At 50.2% G+C, this 16,390-nt stretch overlaps 1 protein-coding gene across 1 annotated transcript in view; it reads left to right on the forward strand.

Moving 5' to 3' along the window:
• LOC135185567 (vasoactive intestinal polypeptide receptor) overlaps positions 1–15,756 on the forward strand; it is a 138,130-nt gene extending 122,374 nt beyond the window's left edge. Inside the window, exons 11-13 of the mRNA XM_064162381.1 lie at positions 7,955–8,084; positions 10,085–10,126; positions 12,628–15,756. Of these exons, the coding sequence (XP_064018451.1) occupies positions 7,955–8,084; positions 10,085–10,126; positions 12,628–12,819 (364 nt within the window). The 3' untranslated portion in view covers positions 12,820–15,756. The remainder of the gene's footprint in view (positions 1–7,954; positions 8,085–10,084; positions 10,127–12,627) is intronic.
• The last annotated feature ends 634 nt before the right edge of the window (positions 15,757–16,390 follow it).

Consider the following 16,390-nt stretch of genomic DNA (forward strand, 5'->3'; position numbering starts at 1 on the left):
CTGTTTGGCTCAGTTCATTGTGACATCTGTCTGCACTGATCAGAACCAAGTACTTGTTGATTCATAGAATTACAGAATCAGTCAGGGTTGGAAGGGACCACAAGGATCAGCCAGTTCCAACCCTCCTGCCATGGGCAGGGACACCCTACCCTAGAGCAGCCTGCACACAGCCTCATCCAGCCTGGTCTTAAACAGGTTGTGCCGGGGGAAGTGCAGGCTGGATGTCAGGAGGAAGTTCTTCACAGAGAGAGTGATTTGCCATTTGGAATGGGCTGCCCATGAAACTGGTGGAGGCACCATCCCTGGAGGTGTTCAAGAAAAGACTGGATGAGGCACTCAGTGCCATGGTCTGGTTGATTGGATAGGGCTGGGTGCTAGGTTGGACTGGATGAGCTTGGAGGTCTCTTCCAACCTGGTTGATTCTATGATTCTATGAACCTCCAGCCATGGGGCCTCAACCACCTCCCTGGGCAACCCAGTCCAGCCTCTCACCACTCTCATGCTCAACAACTTCCTCCTCACCTCCACTCTGAATCTCCCCACCTCCAGCTTTGCTCCATTCCCCCCAGTCCTGGCACTCCCTCAGAGCCTCAAATGTCCCTCCCCAGCTATTTTGTAGCCCCCTTCAGATGCTGGAAGGCCACAATAAGGTCACCTGGGAGCCTCCTCTTCTACAAACTCAACCGCCCCAACTCTTTCAGTCTGTGCTCACAGCAGAGCTGCTGCAGCCTCTGAGCATCCTCATGGCCCTTCTGTGGACACACTCCAGCATCTCCACCATCCCTCTTGTGGACTGCTTGAAGCCTTCCAGATATTACGAAATGAATTCTTGGGGGTGTTTTTTGGAGGTATGAAATTAATTGGAAAGGCACTGCCCGGCTGCAGCCTGGCAACTGATCCCCCTGCCCTGCTCAGGAAGCCCTCTCCCAGCCTTCAGGGAGTGACCTCAGGCAGCAGTGCCAGCAGCCAAAGACTTAGAGGCTTTACTTGAAGTTTCATTAGGAAGCCAAGCTTGTGCAGACCTCATCTGGCTGATTTTGTTTCCAGTTCATGATGAAAGTTTCTGTGTAAAGAGTGACTTAGCTCCATGCAAATTGCAGTGGGGCTCACTGATCACCCTCACACTGGTGCACAGTTAAACTCTGCTGTCCATCCCCAGGTATGTTTTGCCAAGAAGATGACATTTGTTTTTCCTAGCAGTGGCTTTGTACTAAGAGCATTTCCATCCCTGTAGCACTGTTCCCTCCCGTGAGGAAGCTGTAGAGTATTATGGTACATGAAAGAGAGAAAAAGATCCAGTTGATGTTTATCAATCTCTGCAGGATGGGTGTCCAGAAGAAGGGACCAGGCTCATTTCAGTGGTGTCCTGTGAGAGGAAAGGGGTCAACAGATACCAACTGGAACACAGCAAGCTCCAGCTCGACATGAGCAGACACTTCTGTAGGGTGAGGATGGTAGAGCACTGGAGCAGGCTGCCCACAGAGGTTGTGGAGTCTCCTTCTCTGGAGATTTTCAGGAACCATATGGATGTGCTCCTGTGTGACCTGTCTGAGGTGATCCTGCTTTGGCAGGAGGCTTAGACTCCACGGTCTCCAGAGGTCACTTCCAACCCCCTACCACTCTATGAATTGGCCATTTGCAGGTTCACAGGCTCACAGGATGTTAGGGGTTGGAAGGGACCCAAAGAGATCATCCAGTCCAACCCCCCCTGCCAGAGCAGGGCCACACAGTCTAGCAGAGATCACAGAGGAACACATCAAGACAGGCTTGAAAGTCTCCAGAGAAGGAGCCCTCACAATCTCTCTGAGCAGCCTGTGCCAGGGCTCTGGGACCCTTACAGTAAAGAAGTTCCCCCTTGTGTTGAGGCAGAACATCTTTTTCTGCAGCTTGCATCCATTGCTCCTTGTCCTATCCCGGGGAGCAGTGAGCAGAGCCTGTCCCCCCACCCTGGCAGCCTTCAGATACTTATAAACATTGATTAAATCCTCTCTCAGTCTTCTCTTCTCCAGACTAAGCAGCCCCAGGTCCCTCAGCCTCTCCTCATCAGCCATGCCCTCCAGTCCCCTCATCATCCTCCTAGCCCTCTGCTGGACCCTCTCCAGCAGATCCCTGTCCCTCTTCAACTGGGGAGCCCAAACTGAACACAGTACTCAAGATGGGGTCTCAGCAGGGCAGAGTAGAGAGCGTCCTTGGAAAGAGCCATGCACACAGGTACCTGGAAGACTCAGCACCCAGTTCATCCTTCTGCAAAGTAGAAGGCAACATCAGTATGGGCCTTAAATACAGCCCAGCCACGGCTCTGAGTTCTACTCTCTAATGATGGCAACTTATGCATTTCATCTGCCTCAAGACCTTCTCATATTTATGGGAGGAAGTTTCAGTATTTGAGCTTCTGCCACCAGCAGCCACAGCCAATTACCTCTTTTTCCCTCATCACAGCATGCCAACGTTACCAGACCCCCCCATGCTTTCTATCACCTCCCTTTGTGTGCTTCCAGCTGGGCACTGTGTACCCCCAGGACTGCAACATCTTTGGCCAGGTACTTAGATTAAATCAGCATATTGAAATATGTTCCAGCACTAAGCAGCAGCCTGGGGCAGTTGGCTCCCAATCCTCTCAGTAGAAGTGCTGCCAAGACACATTGGAAGGATTATGCCCAGATTACCTCAGAGGTGGTGCTGGGCTTTGAGTTCACCACTTTGCACTTCATGTTTTCCAGTGAAGTGGGAGCTGCCAGAGGAGCTCTCTTTGCCTTGTAAACAAACACAGCACAGCCAGCTCTTCCCAACCCCAGCCTGCCAGGCAGGAGGATCTGGCCTGGCTCAGGAGCAGTATGGCCAGCAGGACAAGTGAGGTTCTTCTGCCCCTGTGCTCAGCACTGCTCAGGCCACACCTTGAGTGCTGTGATCAGTTCTGGGCTCATCAATTCAACAGAGATGTTGAGGTGCTGGAAGGTGTCCAGAGAAGGGCAACAAAGCTGGTGAGGGTCCTGGAGCAGAGCCCTGTGAGGAGAGGCTGAGGGAGCTGGGGGTGTGCAGCCTGCAGAAGAGGAGGCTCAGGGCAGACCTCATTGCTGGCTGCAGCTGCCTGCAGGGAGGCTGTAGCCAGGTGGGGTTGGGCTCTTCTGCCAGGCAAGCAGCAACAGAACAAGGGGACACAGTCTCAAGTTGTGGCAGGGGAGGTCTAGGCTGGATGTTGTTAGGAAGTTGTTGTCAGAGAGAGTGATTGGCATTGGAATGGGCTGCCCAGGGAGATGGAGTGGCCGTGGCTGGAGGTGTTGAAGCCAAGCCTGGCTGAGGCACTTAGTGCCATGGTCTGGTTGATTGTCTAGGGCTGGGTGCTAGGTTGGACTGGATGAGCTTGGAGGTCTCTTCCAACCTGGTTGATTCTATGATTCTATGATCTTCACATCTACAGCTCCTCACCTTCCTTCTCCACCTAGAAGAAAATCTCAGTTGTGCTATGGAAAGAATCAGTTGATCATTTCTAGGTGCCCAGGCCATGTGAGATACTTTAGGACACAGAGCCACAAAAGTGATCAGAAGCTGGAACACCTCTCCTTTGAAGAAATGCTGACACCTGGGATTGTTTAGGCTGAAGAAGAGAAGTTCCAGGGAGACCTTACTGTAGCCATGAGTTTATAGCAGAATTATGGGATTGAATAACAATCTTCTAGTCCCCAGAGGGTTTTTTTAACCCTAGAGTTCTCATCGTGGGACACCTTTCAGTGCCTGGAGAGTACTACAGGAAAGATGGGGAGGGACTTTTTAGGAGAACCTGTTGTGACAGGACAAGAGGTGATTATTTAAAGCTAAAAGAAGGAAATTTAGACTAGATATAAGGAAGGAGGTTTTTTTTACAATGCAACTGAGGCCCTGGCCCAGGTTGCCCAGAGAGCTCATCCCTGGAAACCTTCCAGGTCAGGTCATTTGGGGCTCTGAGCAACCTCTGAGCAAGTTGTGAAGATGTCCCTGGTGATTGCAGGGGGGTGTGGTGGTTTAGGTGTTACCTGCCCCCACACTTTGGAAATCACCCAGACTAGACTCAGCCAGCTCTGGAAATTGAATGAAGCTTATATTTACAGCTGGCACAATATACAAGCAGATAGTTACAGTAGATACAGCTATAGACAGAAATAGACAAGGTAAAAGGTAATACAGAAACACAACAGCCCCCCCCAGAAACCTGAGTCCCCAGGAGGGGCTCCCAACTGCCCTTCCTCCTTCTCCCACCCCTCAACCTTACCCCTGACGTTGCCTTGTGCCCCAAGGAAGAATGGGGGGTCAGCCAGGGGGGTTAGAAAGCAGGTGGATTAATCAGAGAGATGGAAGGTGAGGTTAGAGAGAAATGCAGCTCAGAGGTCAGGCAGTGCCCAAATGCCAAATGCCTTATCTATGTTTTTACTGTTCTTATACATCTCAGCAAGCCTGTGAGTGAAGTAGACATCACCATTGTTTCTCTTTCACAGCCTGGGATCTAATCCTTCTCACCAAAACATTCTAGCTAGCTTCAAACTAGCACAGGGGGGGTCAGAGTAGATGACCTTTAAAAGTTCCCTTCCAACCCAAACCGCTCTGTGGTTCTATGATTTGAGATGCTTTCATGGACTTTACACCTAGGAGCCAGGACTTATTGGAGTCTTGTACTCTTACACAGTGGTCACTGGCTCCCATCCCGATTCTCTGGGACATCTGGAAGTCCCTGTTGACTGTATGAACCTCAGTGGAACAGGAGACACCACATTTTGCTATGAAGATGAACACTTATTCTCCCAACCTAAAGGCTGGATCCCACCAAGGAGTGTTCTTAGTGTGGTCAGGTTGAGTGGGGAGCACACCCCCACAGTTCCTCCTGCCAAACCTGAGGTACATATACCTTAAACTACCAACATCAGGCATCTCTCAGTTGCATTTCTCTCTCCTCCTCTTAGTTATTTTACATTATTTCCTGTATCAAAACCCTGGCAGGTTGACACATTGACAGTCTGGTTCAATTCCAACCAATGTCAGTTTAGCTGTGGGCTGGAGGTTCAAGTGTGCTCCTGACTCAGTAGTGCTACAGACACTCAACTGGGCTTTCATGCATGGGAAACTGTGACCACAAGTCTCCCAAAAACCAGTTCTCTGGAGATGCCAGAGACATGTAAGAATGGGACAGCAGCATTTGAAGCTACCTGAAGTTGTTTTCTGCAACAGAAACCTTGAGTGTAATTCATCTCTTTGTAGTCTCTACATGTTCAAAGATCAATCTTAACCATCAAAGGTTTTCTGGGTGACTTTACACTGTGCATTCCAGGAGGACAACTGAAATGTTGATTCACTCTTGTCTGCCCCCAGAATAGAGGAGTAGGTTCAGTGCAGGCTGGTGGAGATGTGCTGCCCATATATATATATATCCATATATATATATACACACACCTCTCAGCACAAATGTCTGTCTGAGAAGTGCAGTCCATGCTGGGAGTGGAAGTAATGAGTGAAACTTCCAGCAAGTACCTTTGACCAGCTTTGAACAATATCCCAAGCATTTCTACCTCCTGCACATCCAGGCTTTAGCAGGGGATTGGTCTCTTCTACCAGGGAACCAACAGCAGAAGAAGGGGACACAGCCTCAAGCTCTGCCAGGGAGGTCTAGGCTGGATGTTAGGAGGAAGTTGTTGTCAGAGAGAGTGATTGGCATTGGAATGGGCTGCCCAGGGAGGTGGTGGAGTCGCCGTCCCTGGAGGTGTTGAAGCCAAGCCTGGATGAGGCACTTAGTGCCATGGTCTGGTTGATTGGCCAGGGCTGGGTGCTAGGTTGGACTGGATGAGCTCGGAGATCTCTTCCAACCTGCTTGATTCTATGATTCTGTGAAAGTTGGTCCATCATACATGCCATACAGATAGCAAATAAAGGAAGAATGGTCTGAGAGGACTGAACCTGATGAAGATTTGGAAGTGAAGGCTGTGGAGGAACAAGTATATCCAGCATCCCAGCCGTGGCTTCATTTCCTCCAGAAGCCTCAGGGCAAAGGTGGACATGAAAGGATGTATATGACCACAAGATCCAGAACCACCATGAGCATCTTTAAGCCTCTGAGTTCATCTTATTTCCATCAATTATATTTTAATAATGATTATATTTAATAAATTATAATGTCTTCTTCATTAGACCTCTGATTACCCATCCTGATGGCATGAAGCACTAATGCTGTTCATTCCCCCTCCTTTGGAGACATTGATTGTGCTGTAGCCTGCCATTATTCTGAACTAAACATACCATTTCTCTCCCAGAAGCTGTAATTTGCAGAAATCCCAAGCAAACAAAGACAGCACTAGATGGTGATTTAGCTTGTAGAGATCTCCAGTGGGAGGGGAAGAAGAGAGAAAGGAGGAAGAAATACCTCCACTGAAGTTCCTAGGAATAAAGATGTCATGCTTTGTGTTGTTACCAAGTCTGAAATCAGCATCTGCAGCCTGTGGGCCAAGGGGAGATAATCTGGCACTGATCCTTCTGCCTTAGCTGGAGGCATGTGAATATTTGTATGAGAGCTGGTAATGAGGGAAAGCAGGGCTGTGGAAGTGCTTCCAGCATGACTGTGCCTAGCTGAGGGTCCACCTCCAGGTACCATTGCATCCCAGCTCAGGTCACAGAGAGAATCTTGGGGAGGTGAGGCTATGAGGAGCTGGCTCAGCACCCTCAATTTCACTTACCCCAGATTCATCTTTACTCTGGGCAAGGGCAGCCTCTGCCCTTTATTGATGATCTGGACCAGGAGGTTGAGTCCAGCATCAGTAAGTTCACAGATGACACCAAGCTAAGAGCAGGTGTGGATCTGTTGGAAGGTAGGAGAGCCCTGCAGGGGGACCTTAAGAGGCTGCATGGGTGGGCAGAGGCCAATGGGATGAGACTGAACAAAGCCAAGTGCAGGGTTCTACACTTTGGCCACAACAACCCCAAGCAGCACTACAGGCTGGGGACAGAGTGGCTGAGAGCAGCCAGGCAGAGAGGGGCCTGGGGGTGCTGGTAGAGAGTAGCTAAAGCTGCGGCAGCAGTGTGCCCAGGTGGCCAAGAGAGCCAATGGCATCCTGGGCTGGCTCAGGAGCAGTGTGGGCAGCAGGACAAGGGAGGTTCTTCTGCCCCTGTACTCAACACTGCTCAGGCCACCCCTTGAGTGCTGTGTCCAGTTCTGGGCTTCTCAATTCAAGAGAGATGTTGAGGTGCTGGAAGGTGTCCAGAGAAGGGCAATGAAGCTGGGGAGGGGCCTGGAGCAGAGCCCTGTGAGGAGAGGCTGAGGGAGCTGGAGGTGTGCAGCCTGCAGAAGAGGAGGCTCAGGGCAGACCTCATTGCTGTCTACAACTACCTGAAGTGAATCTGTAGCCAGGTGGGGTTGGGCTCTTCTGCCAGGCAAGCAGCAACAGAAGAAGGGGACACATTTTCAAGTTGTGCCAGGGCAGGTCTAGGCTGGATGTTAGGAGGAAGTTGTTGTCAGAGAGAGTGATTGGCATTGGAATGGGCTGCCCAGGGAGGTGGTGGAGTTGCCATTCCTGGAGGTGTTGAAGCAAAGCCTGGCTGAGGCACTTCGTGCCATGGTCTGGTTGATTGTCTAGGGCTGGGTGCTAGGTTGGCCTGGGTCAGCTTGGAGGTCTCTTCTAACCTGCTTGATTCTATGATCCTATGGTGCTGCCTTGCTCAAGACTGCTGCTGCAAGGCTGGATGTTCCCAGGATCTCATGGTCAGGTGTCCTGTATCACATCTCCCAGGAGCAAGCTAAGGCACTTAGCATGTGTGATACAGGTTACAGCAGCATGATGTAGTACAGCAGATTAAAGTAGTGGTATTCCATGGGGCTCAGATACAGGATTGTGATTTCATAGGAGTGGGGGGGTGGGTAATACCCAAACCATCACCCTCATCACCTCACCCTCTAGCTCCTCTTTCTTCTCCCCTTGTGACTCGTTTGTCTTTCCAACAGGAGGCTGGCCAAGTCCACCTTGCTGCTGATCCCTCTCTTTGGCATTCACTACATCATGTTTGCTTTCTTCCCTGACAATTTCAAAGCAGAAGTTAAACTGGTCTTCGAGCTCGTGGTTGGGTCATTCCAGGTAAGGCAGCCTTTGGGCCCCCAGTCAGTCCCTAGATCTGTCAGCAGGGAGAAGGGTGACAAGCTGGGAACAAGCAAACGTGAGCTGAGCTTTTCCTGGGTGTGCCTAATACTACTGTCAGACCTTTGGTGAAAAAGCACCTGACTCCAGTTTGGCCAGTGTGGGAGACAGCTTTACACTTTCCCTCCTGGAATTCCAGACTCTCTCACCTCATTTTAGGCACTTAGAAGGAGAATGTACCTCTATGGGTTAGTCACCCTGGGAAGTTCTGTACTTAAGGGAGAAAAATCACCTCAGTGAAGTTTAGGTTTTATTGACATGCTGTAAGATGAGCTAAATCACCTGTGGAGGCTGTGTCTTTCTGGACATCACTATAGGCCAAGTCTGCCTTCAACCATGAACTTTCTCCTCTGTTAATAAGCCAAGCTATGGCTGTAGAACCTGCAGTTCATTGTATGAGGAGCAGGTTCTGCATGATGATGAGTCATGGAGCTCTCCTCCCTCAAGAAAGCCTTGATGGAGTTTGCTTCTTAGAGCCTCCCACACACTTCATTTCAGCCAGCTCCCATGCTGGGCTATTAACCTTGGCCTCGAGGTTGCATGAAAAGAAGCCCTTACTGATGTGCTTCATCCCATTGTATCCATCCACTACTCGGCTCTAGCCACTCTATGTTCTCACAGCCTGCAGGCAGGAGCTCTTGGTCACCATCTACCACACCCGTGCCAGCATCATCCTTCCCTGAGTGGTGAGGTGAATGAGTTAATGTCCCTGTCTACATCACATCTGGCATCTCTTATGTGGGAGACAAATGAATCTGTGCGCACAGGCTCACAGGATGTTAGGGGTTGGAAGGGACCCAAGGAGGTCATCCAGTCCAACTCCCCTGCCAGAGCAGGACAATCCTATCTAACACAGATCACACAGGAACACATCCAGACAGGCCTTGGAAAGGCTCCAGAGAAGGAGACTCCACAACCTCTCTGGGCAGCCTGTGCCAGGGCTCTGGGACCCTTACAGTAAAGAAGTTCTCCCTTGTGTTGAGCTGGAACCTCCTGTGCTGCAACTTACATCCATTGCTCCTTGTCCTATCCCGGGGAGCAGTGAGCAGAGCCTGTCCCCCCACTCCTGACCCCCAGCCCTCAGATATTTATAAACATTTATCAAATCCTCTCTCAGTCTTCTCTCCTCTAGACTAAGCAGCCCCAGGTCCCTCAGCCTCTCCTCATCAGCCATGCCCTCCTGTCCCCTCATCATCCTCGTAGCTCTCCACTGGACCCTCTCCAGCAGATCCCTGTCCCTCTTCAACTGGGGAGCCCAAAACTGAACACAGTATTCAAGATGAGGTCTCAGCAGGGCAGAGTAGAGGGGCAAAGGAGAACCTCCCTTGATCTGCTGGACACACTCCTCCTAATACACCCCAGGTTCCCATTGGCCTTCTTGGCCACAAGGGCACATTGCTGTGCCATGGGTAATTGTTATCCAGCTCACTCAGAGTGAGTGCAGTGTCTTTAGTTGTCTCTGATGCTTACAGCCACAGAGGCCAGAGATGTTTGTGTGAATCCTAGCAGTGAATTCTGGCATTCTCAAAAATGAGCTGTCACTGCAGGGCAGTTGGGAAGGCAACAGTTCAGCCCCACACCAAGTCTAAGATCATGCTGGCCATGATGGTGTAGTAGTGAGCATATTTAGGGCTCCCCAGTGTCAGCTGGCAAGACCATGCAGGAAAGTTGGATCTAGTATCCCATCCAGTTCTTTCCAGTGCCCCAGTTGGAAGCACCAAGTACCTCTCAGAGCCAAGCTGATTATTGGTGGGTTCAAACATCAATCTGGAGCAATCTTTGCACTCAAGCATATACCTCTGCTGCAAGGTTCTTTAACCAAGCTTATCCTGATCCTTTTATATGGAAATTGCAATCAAGTCATTTCTGAGAGGCACCTTTGCAGTGCCCTAGGACTTGTACCCTTCTGAGAGGGGCTAAAAGCCTGTTCTTTTCCCTAGGGATTTGTGGTGGCTGTTCTGTACTGCTTCCTGAATGGAGAGGTAAGATCAACAGTACTGTTTGGTTAACATTTGCAGCTATTGAATGCTTGTGGAGAGTGGATTGAGAAATGTCTCATTCCTGATGTTATCATGCTGGGGGTAAACATCCAAGTCAAATCTCTCACTCCAGAGAAACAGCTCTGGGGAATGGAGCAAAGCTGGAGGTGGGGAGAGTCAGAGTGGACGTGAGGAAGAAGTTGCTCAGCATGAGAGTGGTGAGAGCCTGGAATGGGTTACCCAGGGAGGTGTTTAAGGCCAGGCTGGCTGAGGCTGTGTGCAGCCTGCTCTAGGGTAGGGTGTCCCTGGCCATGGCAGGGGGGTTGGAACTAGATGATCTTTGTGGTCCCTGATTGACTCTGTGATTCTATGAACTCAACCATTGACCCGAGAGGTTCTAGCACAGCTAATAAACTCATTATGACTTCTGTGTAGCATAGTGGCTGCTGAATCCATCACAAGGCAGAATCAATTGAACTCTGATCTACAAGGTCTACCTTCAGCAGAGAAGGATAGAGCCCATCTTCTCAACCCTAATCATGCTTAACACCTCCACAGAGTCAGACCCACTGCCAGGATGGAGGCTCGTTAGTGCAGTGATATTTGTGTTCCCTGCTCCATCTGCCTGCAAGGAATTCAGCTGAGACTGATTAAACCCATATCACAGAGGCCAAGTAGATGTGGGCAGCTGAAGACTTGGAGCTGCTGTCAGCTGCAGCACTCTCAGCTCAGCAAACTGAGCACGGACAAGAAGCAGCTGTGATCTGGGTTTCTGTTCCAGCTTCCTAGGGAGAGGAAGAATGTCCAGAATCACAATTTGCTCCCTTGCAGCTCTGATGCTGCTTTTAGCCTCACCATGTGCACCTCAGACAGGGCAGCTTGCCCAGCTCTAGCAGAGACCTTTGCCTGTCAGCCTGTGTGGAGCAGGACTGGGTCACAAAGCTTATTAATGATTCAAAGCTGATAGTGGCATTGATGTGACTTGTTAGGCGCAGGGTAGTGCCAGGCAAACATATCTCTTCCTTACAGGCATTGATCTTGTCTTTCCCACATTTCTAGTCCAGGGGGTTGCATCCTGGTGTGCTCTGCCTGCTTGTTGATCCCAGAGACCCTCAGACAGAGCTGGTTTATATAATTCACACTGTTATCTAAAAATCTGGACAGGAAGGCTGCAAGAAGGGACAGTGGCCAGAAGATTTGCTCAGATTTTGAATCTGGACAGTGTAACCCAGATCATGTCTGGAAACTGCCTGAGCAGGAGCGAGTAGCTTCCACCAAAAAAATGCCCCATAGCTGCATCCACTGCTTTGCAAAGTTAGGGTTAAAGCAGTTGTGTCTGGACAGCAACAACAACAAAAACCAAACCCAGAGCACTGAAAAAAGTAGTCCTAATTATGGTCACAGATTGTAGAATATGTTGCCATTAAAGTTAAGCAGAGTCATAGAATGGTTTGGACTGGAAGGTGCCTTTGAAGGTCATAGAATCATAGAATCAACCAGGTTGGAAGAGACCTCCAAGCTCAGCCAGTCCAACCTAGCACCCAGCCCTAGACAATCAACCAGACCATGGCACTAAGTGCCTCAGCCAGGCTTGGCTTCAACACCTCCAGCAAAAGTGACTCCACCACCTCCCTGGGCAGCCCATTCCAATGCCAATCACTCTCTCTGCCAACAACTTCCTCCTAACATCCAGCCTAGACCTCCTCTGGCACAACTTGAGACTGTGTCCCCTTCTTCTGTTGCTGCTTGCCTGGCTGAAGAGCCCAACCCCACCTGGCTACAGCCTCCCTTCAGGGAGTTGCAGACAGCAATGAGGTCTGCCCTGAGCCTCCTCTTCTGCAGGCTGCATACCCCCAGCTCCCTCAGCCTCTCCTCAGAGGGCTGTGCTCCAGGCCCCTCACCAGCTTTGTTGCCCTTCTCTGGGGGCACTTTCCAGCACCTCAACATCTCTCTTGAATTGAGGAGCCCAGAACTGGACACAGCACTCAAGGTGTGGCCTGAGCAGTGCTGAGCACAGGGGCAGAATACCCTCCCTTGTCCTGCTGGCCACATTGTTCCTGTGCCAGGCCAGAATGCCATTGGTTCTGCTGCCCACCTGGGCACACTGCTGCCTCATCTACCAGCACCTCCAGGTCCCTTTCTTCCCTTGCAGTGAGCAGGGACAGTTTTAAGTAGACCACATTGCTCAGAGCCTCATTCAACCTGACCTGGAATGTTTCCAGGGCTGAGGGAAGCAGTCTGGCCCTTTGGCTGTACCAGATAAGAAATTCCCTGTGCTCCCCTTTCTGCTGAAGCTCAGGGATTTCTGCTCTAGTCGTTCACAGTCTGAATTGCCACCTCTGTTCCGTGTGTCTGAAAGCTCTGGTTGGGTTGTGTTTAGTGACCTTTATAACCTAGTCCTTGGCCCTTTGGTAGGGGGCTCCCCCATGGCTGCTCATACAGGCGGGTCAGAGCAATAGGCAGTGCTCCCCTGAGCTGACACAATTTGTCTTTCCACCACCTAGGTGCAAGCTGAACTGAAGCGCAAGTGGCGGAGGTGGCACCTGGAGCGGTTCCTGGGCTCGGACATGAAGTACCACCACCCTTCCTTAGGCAGCAATGGAACTAACTTCAGCACCCAGATCTCCATGCTGACCAAGTGCTCACCAAAGACACGCCGGTGCTCTGGCTTCCAGGCTGAATTCTCCCTGGTGTGATGGGGAGAGGCTCTCCAAGCACTGGACACCCAGCAGAAACACCGAAAGGCAGGAGGATCCCCAGGAAGCAGTGCTGGGATGACAAACCCTTGTGAGCTGACAGGCTCCACGTGAGCCAACAGAGGACACAAAACTGGAACAGCCACTGGCATCCAGGACAAGATCAGACAAGCCAAGGGGCAGAGAAATCCTTTTCCTCTTCCTCTTTTAGGACCTTCAGCTCTGAAGTTTCAATCCCTCAGGGGTTGATAACTACGAGTAAAGGTCCCATTCATTTGAGGAGAGCCTGGGAGATCCTGGTGTGTCCTACATCGTGAAGTATGGGGGGTAAGGGAGGGGAGAGCCTGAGTCCTTGGTGGCTTTCCCAGAACCGGCATCTCTGACACAGACCATTTGCACTTTGTAACAAATGAGCCAGTAAAGGAGAGAGGGAGGCAAGAAGCAGGAAAAAACCCAAACTGTGCCAAACCTATGAATGTGCTGAAAGCCTTCCTTGATAAGAGGTGACAATAAGGTACCAAAGGCAGACTTGGGCGCACAGAGAGAAGGGACAGGAGTAACATGAGCAGGAAGGGGAGAGGCCAGCAGACGGTCCCTGCCTCAGCGTTTCACACATGTGAAGGTGAAGCTGCAGTACCAGGAAAGCCCCTGAGAGGAGTTCCCTGTATGTTGTGCTAATTGCCCACCAATCCTCGTTAGCAAAAGCTTTCCAAGCACCTCTGGAAAAGCAGGTGGCTGAGAAGGACCAGCTTGAATGCCCTTCTCTGCCCTGTGTTCATGACATTGTGTTTTGGTTGGTTGTTTTCGAGGAGCAGAAAGCTCCATTTGCATGGATAAAACCCAGGTACAGGTGCCAAAAAAGGGAGCCTGGCTGTGGTGGTTCTTCTTTTGAAGGCCACCCAGAGATCTTGGTGCATTAAGGCAGGCAGGGTCATTAGGGATGAAGGGAAAACATTTGGTCTGTGATTCATTTGCACTTGTTTAGCACACACTGCCAGGGAAGGGAGATGTAGAACCCTGCAATTCTTGATTGAATCAGACCTGCCATGAGGAGCCACTGTCCAGAGGAAAAGAAATCGTGTCCCAGCAGCAAGCAAAATGGTTTTCATCAGGACAAGGTTGTCTTAGCGTATAACTGGCACTCTGGGAGTCAGGAAGGGGTGGAGGAGCTATTAAGCTGATTTCTCCTTCATCTTTTGGAGGGAGCTTTCCTCCTGTGACGAAGGCATTGGGAGATCTTTACGATGTGTTTTACCTCTTTTCTGAAGGCAATCCTTATTTGAGGAATGCACAGAGATGCTGTTAAAACCAAGGGAAATGTAACTTTATTCTTTTGTTGGCTTGGTGGAGGGGTAAAAGGAAAGTGTGAAACCAAATCCTACTCAGATAGGCCAGGCTGGCAGCTTGCAGTGCATCACAGGCAGCTCATGCTCCAGGTATGCGTTTGAGACAATCTCCTACAGCCCCAGGCTCAGGCAGAAGATAGACAATTCGAAGACTGAACAATGGGAAGAAGTTCTTTGGACATTAGGAGTAAGTTTTTTTCAGTATGAGGGTGGTGGAACACTGGAACAGGTTGCTTAGGGAGGTGGAGGAGGGCCCATCCCTGGAGACATTCAAGATCAGGCTTGATGGAGCTCTGAGCAACCTGATCTATTTGAAGATGCCCCTCTTGACTGCAGGAGGTTGGACTAGGGGAGCTTTAAAGCTCCCTGCCAACCCAATGCATTCTATGGTTCTATGACAGACAAGACAAGGATGCAGATATGCCTATTTGTGTCCCACCCAACTGCATCACTCAGGGTTGCAGCAGTTTTAACCTGGGTGTGGGAAATCCCTGCCCAGCTCGCATACAAACTCACCAAGCACTAGAACAGGCTGCCCAGGGAAGTGGTGGAGTCACCACCTCTGGAGACACTCAAAAAACCATGCAGATATGGCACTTTGGGACATGCTTTGGTGGTCATGGTGTTATTGGGTTGACAGCTGGACTTGATGATCTTAGAGGTCTTTTTCCAACCATAATGATTCCATGACTCTAATAATTGGGCTGCTGCCATCCTACTGTAATGCATCGTAGCACAGTCCTCAGGAAGGAGAGTCTAGGTCACCAATGCACATGGAGAGGAAGGAACTTAGGCACCAGGTACCAACAGCACCTGGACTCCTTTGTGATGAAATGCAGTTCACTGAAGCATCTTTAACTCAGCCGGTTTGGGATTTGTTTTACTTGCTTGTTTTGCTTGCCTTAAGCATCTGTGGTTCATTGCCAACAAATCAGACAGAGCACAAGAGAAGAGGTGAAGATCTGGGCATCCAGATCTTCTTTTTGTTCTGGAGGGGGGAGTGGTTGCTCCATGCTGTAACCCTCCCCAGAGCTATATCTGGTATGATCTGAGCTGAATGCTTCCAGAGTACTTCTCCACATCCAACACTGAGAATAGCATAGAAGACTGAAGCGAATAAGAGGCAGGAGATACTCTGATACAGCTGCTGGGAAGGATGGACATGAGGCCATGAATTTTCAGTGAGCTAGATCAGATGCTGTCCCAGTGGCTACTCAGCCTACCAAACCTAAGAGGATAGATAGGTTGTGTGAAGATGAGCTTGGTAGTCCTGGAATTAAAGTGTGGTCAAGAGCCCAGGCTAGCTAGGTGCAAACCATCTTTGCTATGGCTCCATTACACTGAAGCTGTGTCGTTAGCACTTAGAACCCATCACTGATGTGCCATAAGACCATCAAAGCTCTCTTTCAGCAGCTCTCTAATTCCCCAAATCCAGAGGATCAGATGCTTGATGTTTCCCCATGTTGCTTGCATTTCCAGTGCCCTTATGCTGTGACAGCCCAGGGAAGAGGTCCCATGGAAATATCCATGAGGTTCTCAGAAGCAAGGACCCTCTGTGTTTAGTGCTGGAGTTGCCCTGGTGAGTGCTTTCAGACCTGGATTAGGATTCACATAGAAAATACTAGAGAAGTCCCTCCAGTTCTTCTGTGCTTGATTCAAAGCAAGCTTTTGGCCTGGATGTGCATTTCACAAGGGGAATGAAGCAGTTGCAAGGAAGCCCAGAAGCAGTAAAAAGAAAGCTTGCTTTCAGCTTCTGATTTTTCCTACTTGGTGCAAAATGCTTCTTCTCAGAGTTTGTAAGGAGCATCTGTCTGGGAGACATTTGATTGATCAGGCTGCAAAGTCATTCACCCTCTTTATCTATCCTGGTGGCTATTTATGCCCTGCCAAATTGATGAGCTGCAAAGAAGCTCTGCCTGATCTTGTTAATGCATCCCTTGAGGTGCCTAAAATGTGAACTTCAATCCCAAGCCCCAGCAAGCAAAGGAGGGGTTTGAGCACAGAGCCGTTGAGTGTGAGTGCCAGCAGCCTTCTTTGTGAGGTGTGAGGGAAACCCTTCCTGACAGGTTTAGGCAGCATTGCTGGTAGAGGATCCATGAGCAGTGAGAAGCTCTGTGCATTTTCACTCCTCCTCTTCACCTTCCTTTCCCCCTTCCTGTGCTTGCAGCTGCATTTGCAGGAGGGACCTTCTGCTTTGCATTTCCAGCTTCTATTCCACGTCAGCC

This window comes from Pogoniulus pusillus, chromosome 23 (assembly GCF_015220805.1).
Source record: "Pogoniulus pusillus isolate bPogPus1 chromosome 23, bPogPus1.pri, whole genome shotgun sequence".
NCBI classification, from domain to species: domain Eukaryota; kingdom Metazoa; phylum Chordata; class Aves; order Piciformes; family Lybiidae; genus Pogoniulus; species Pogoniulus pusillus.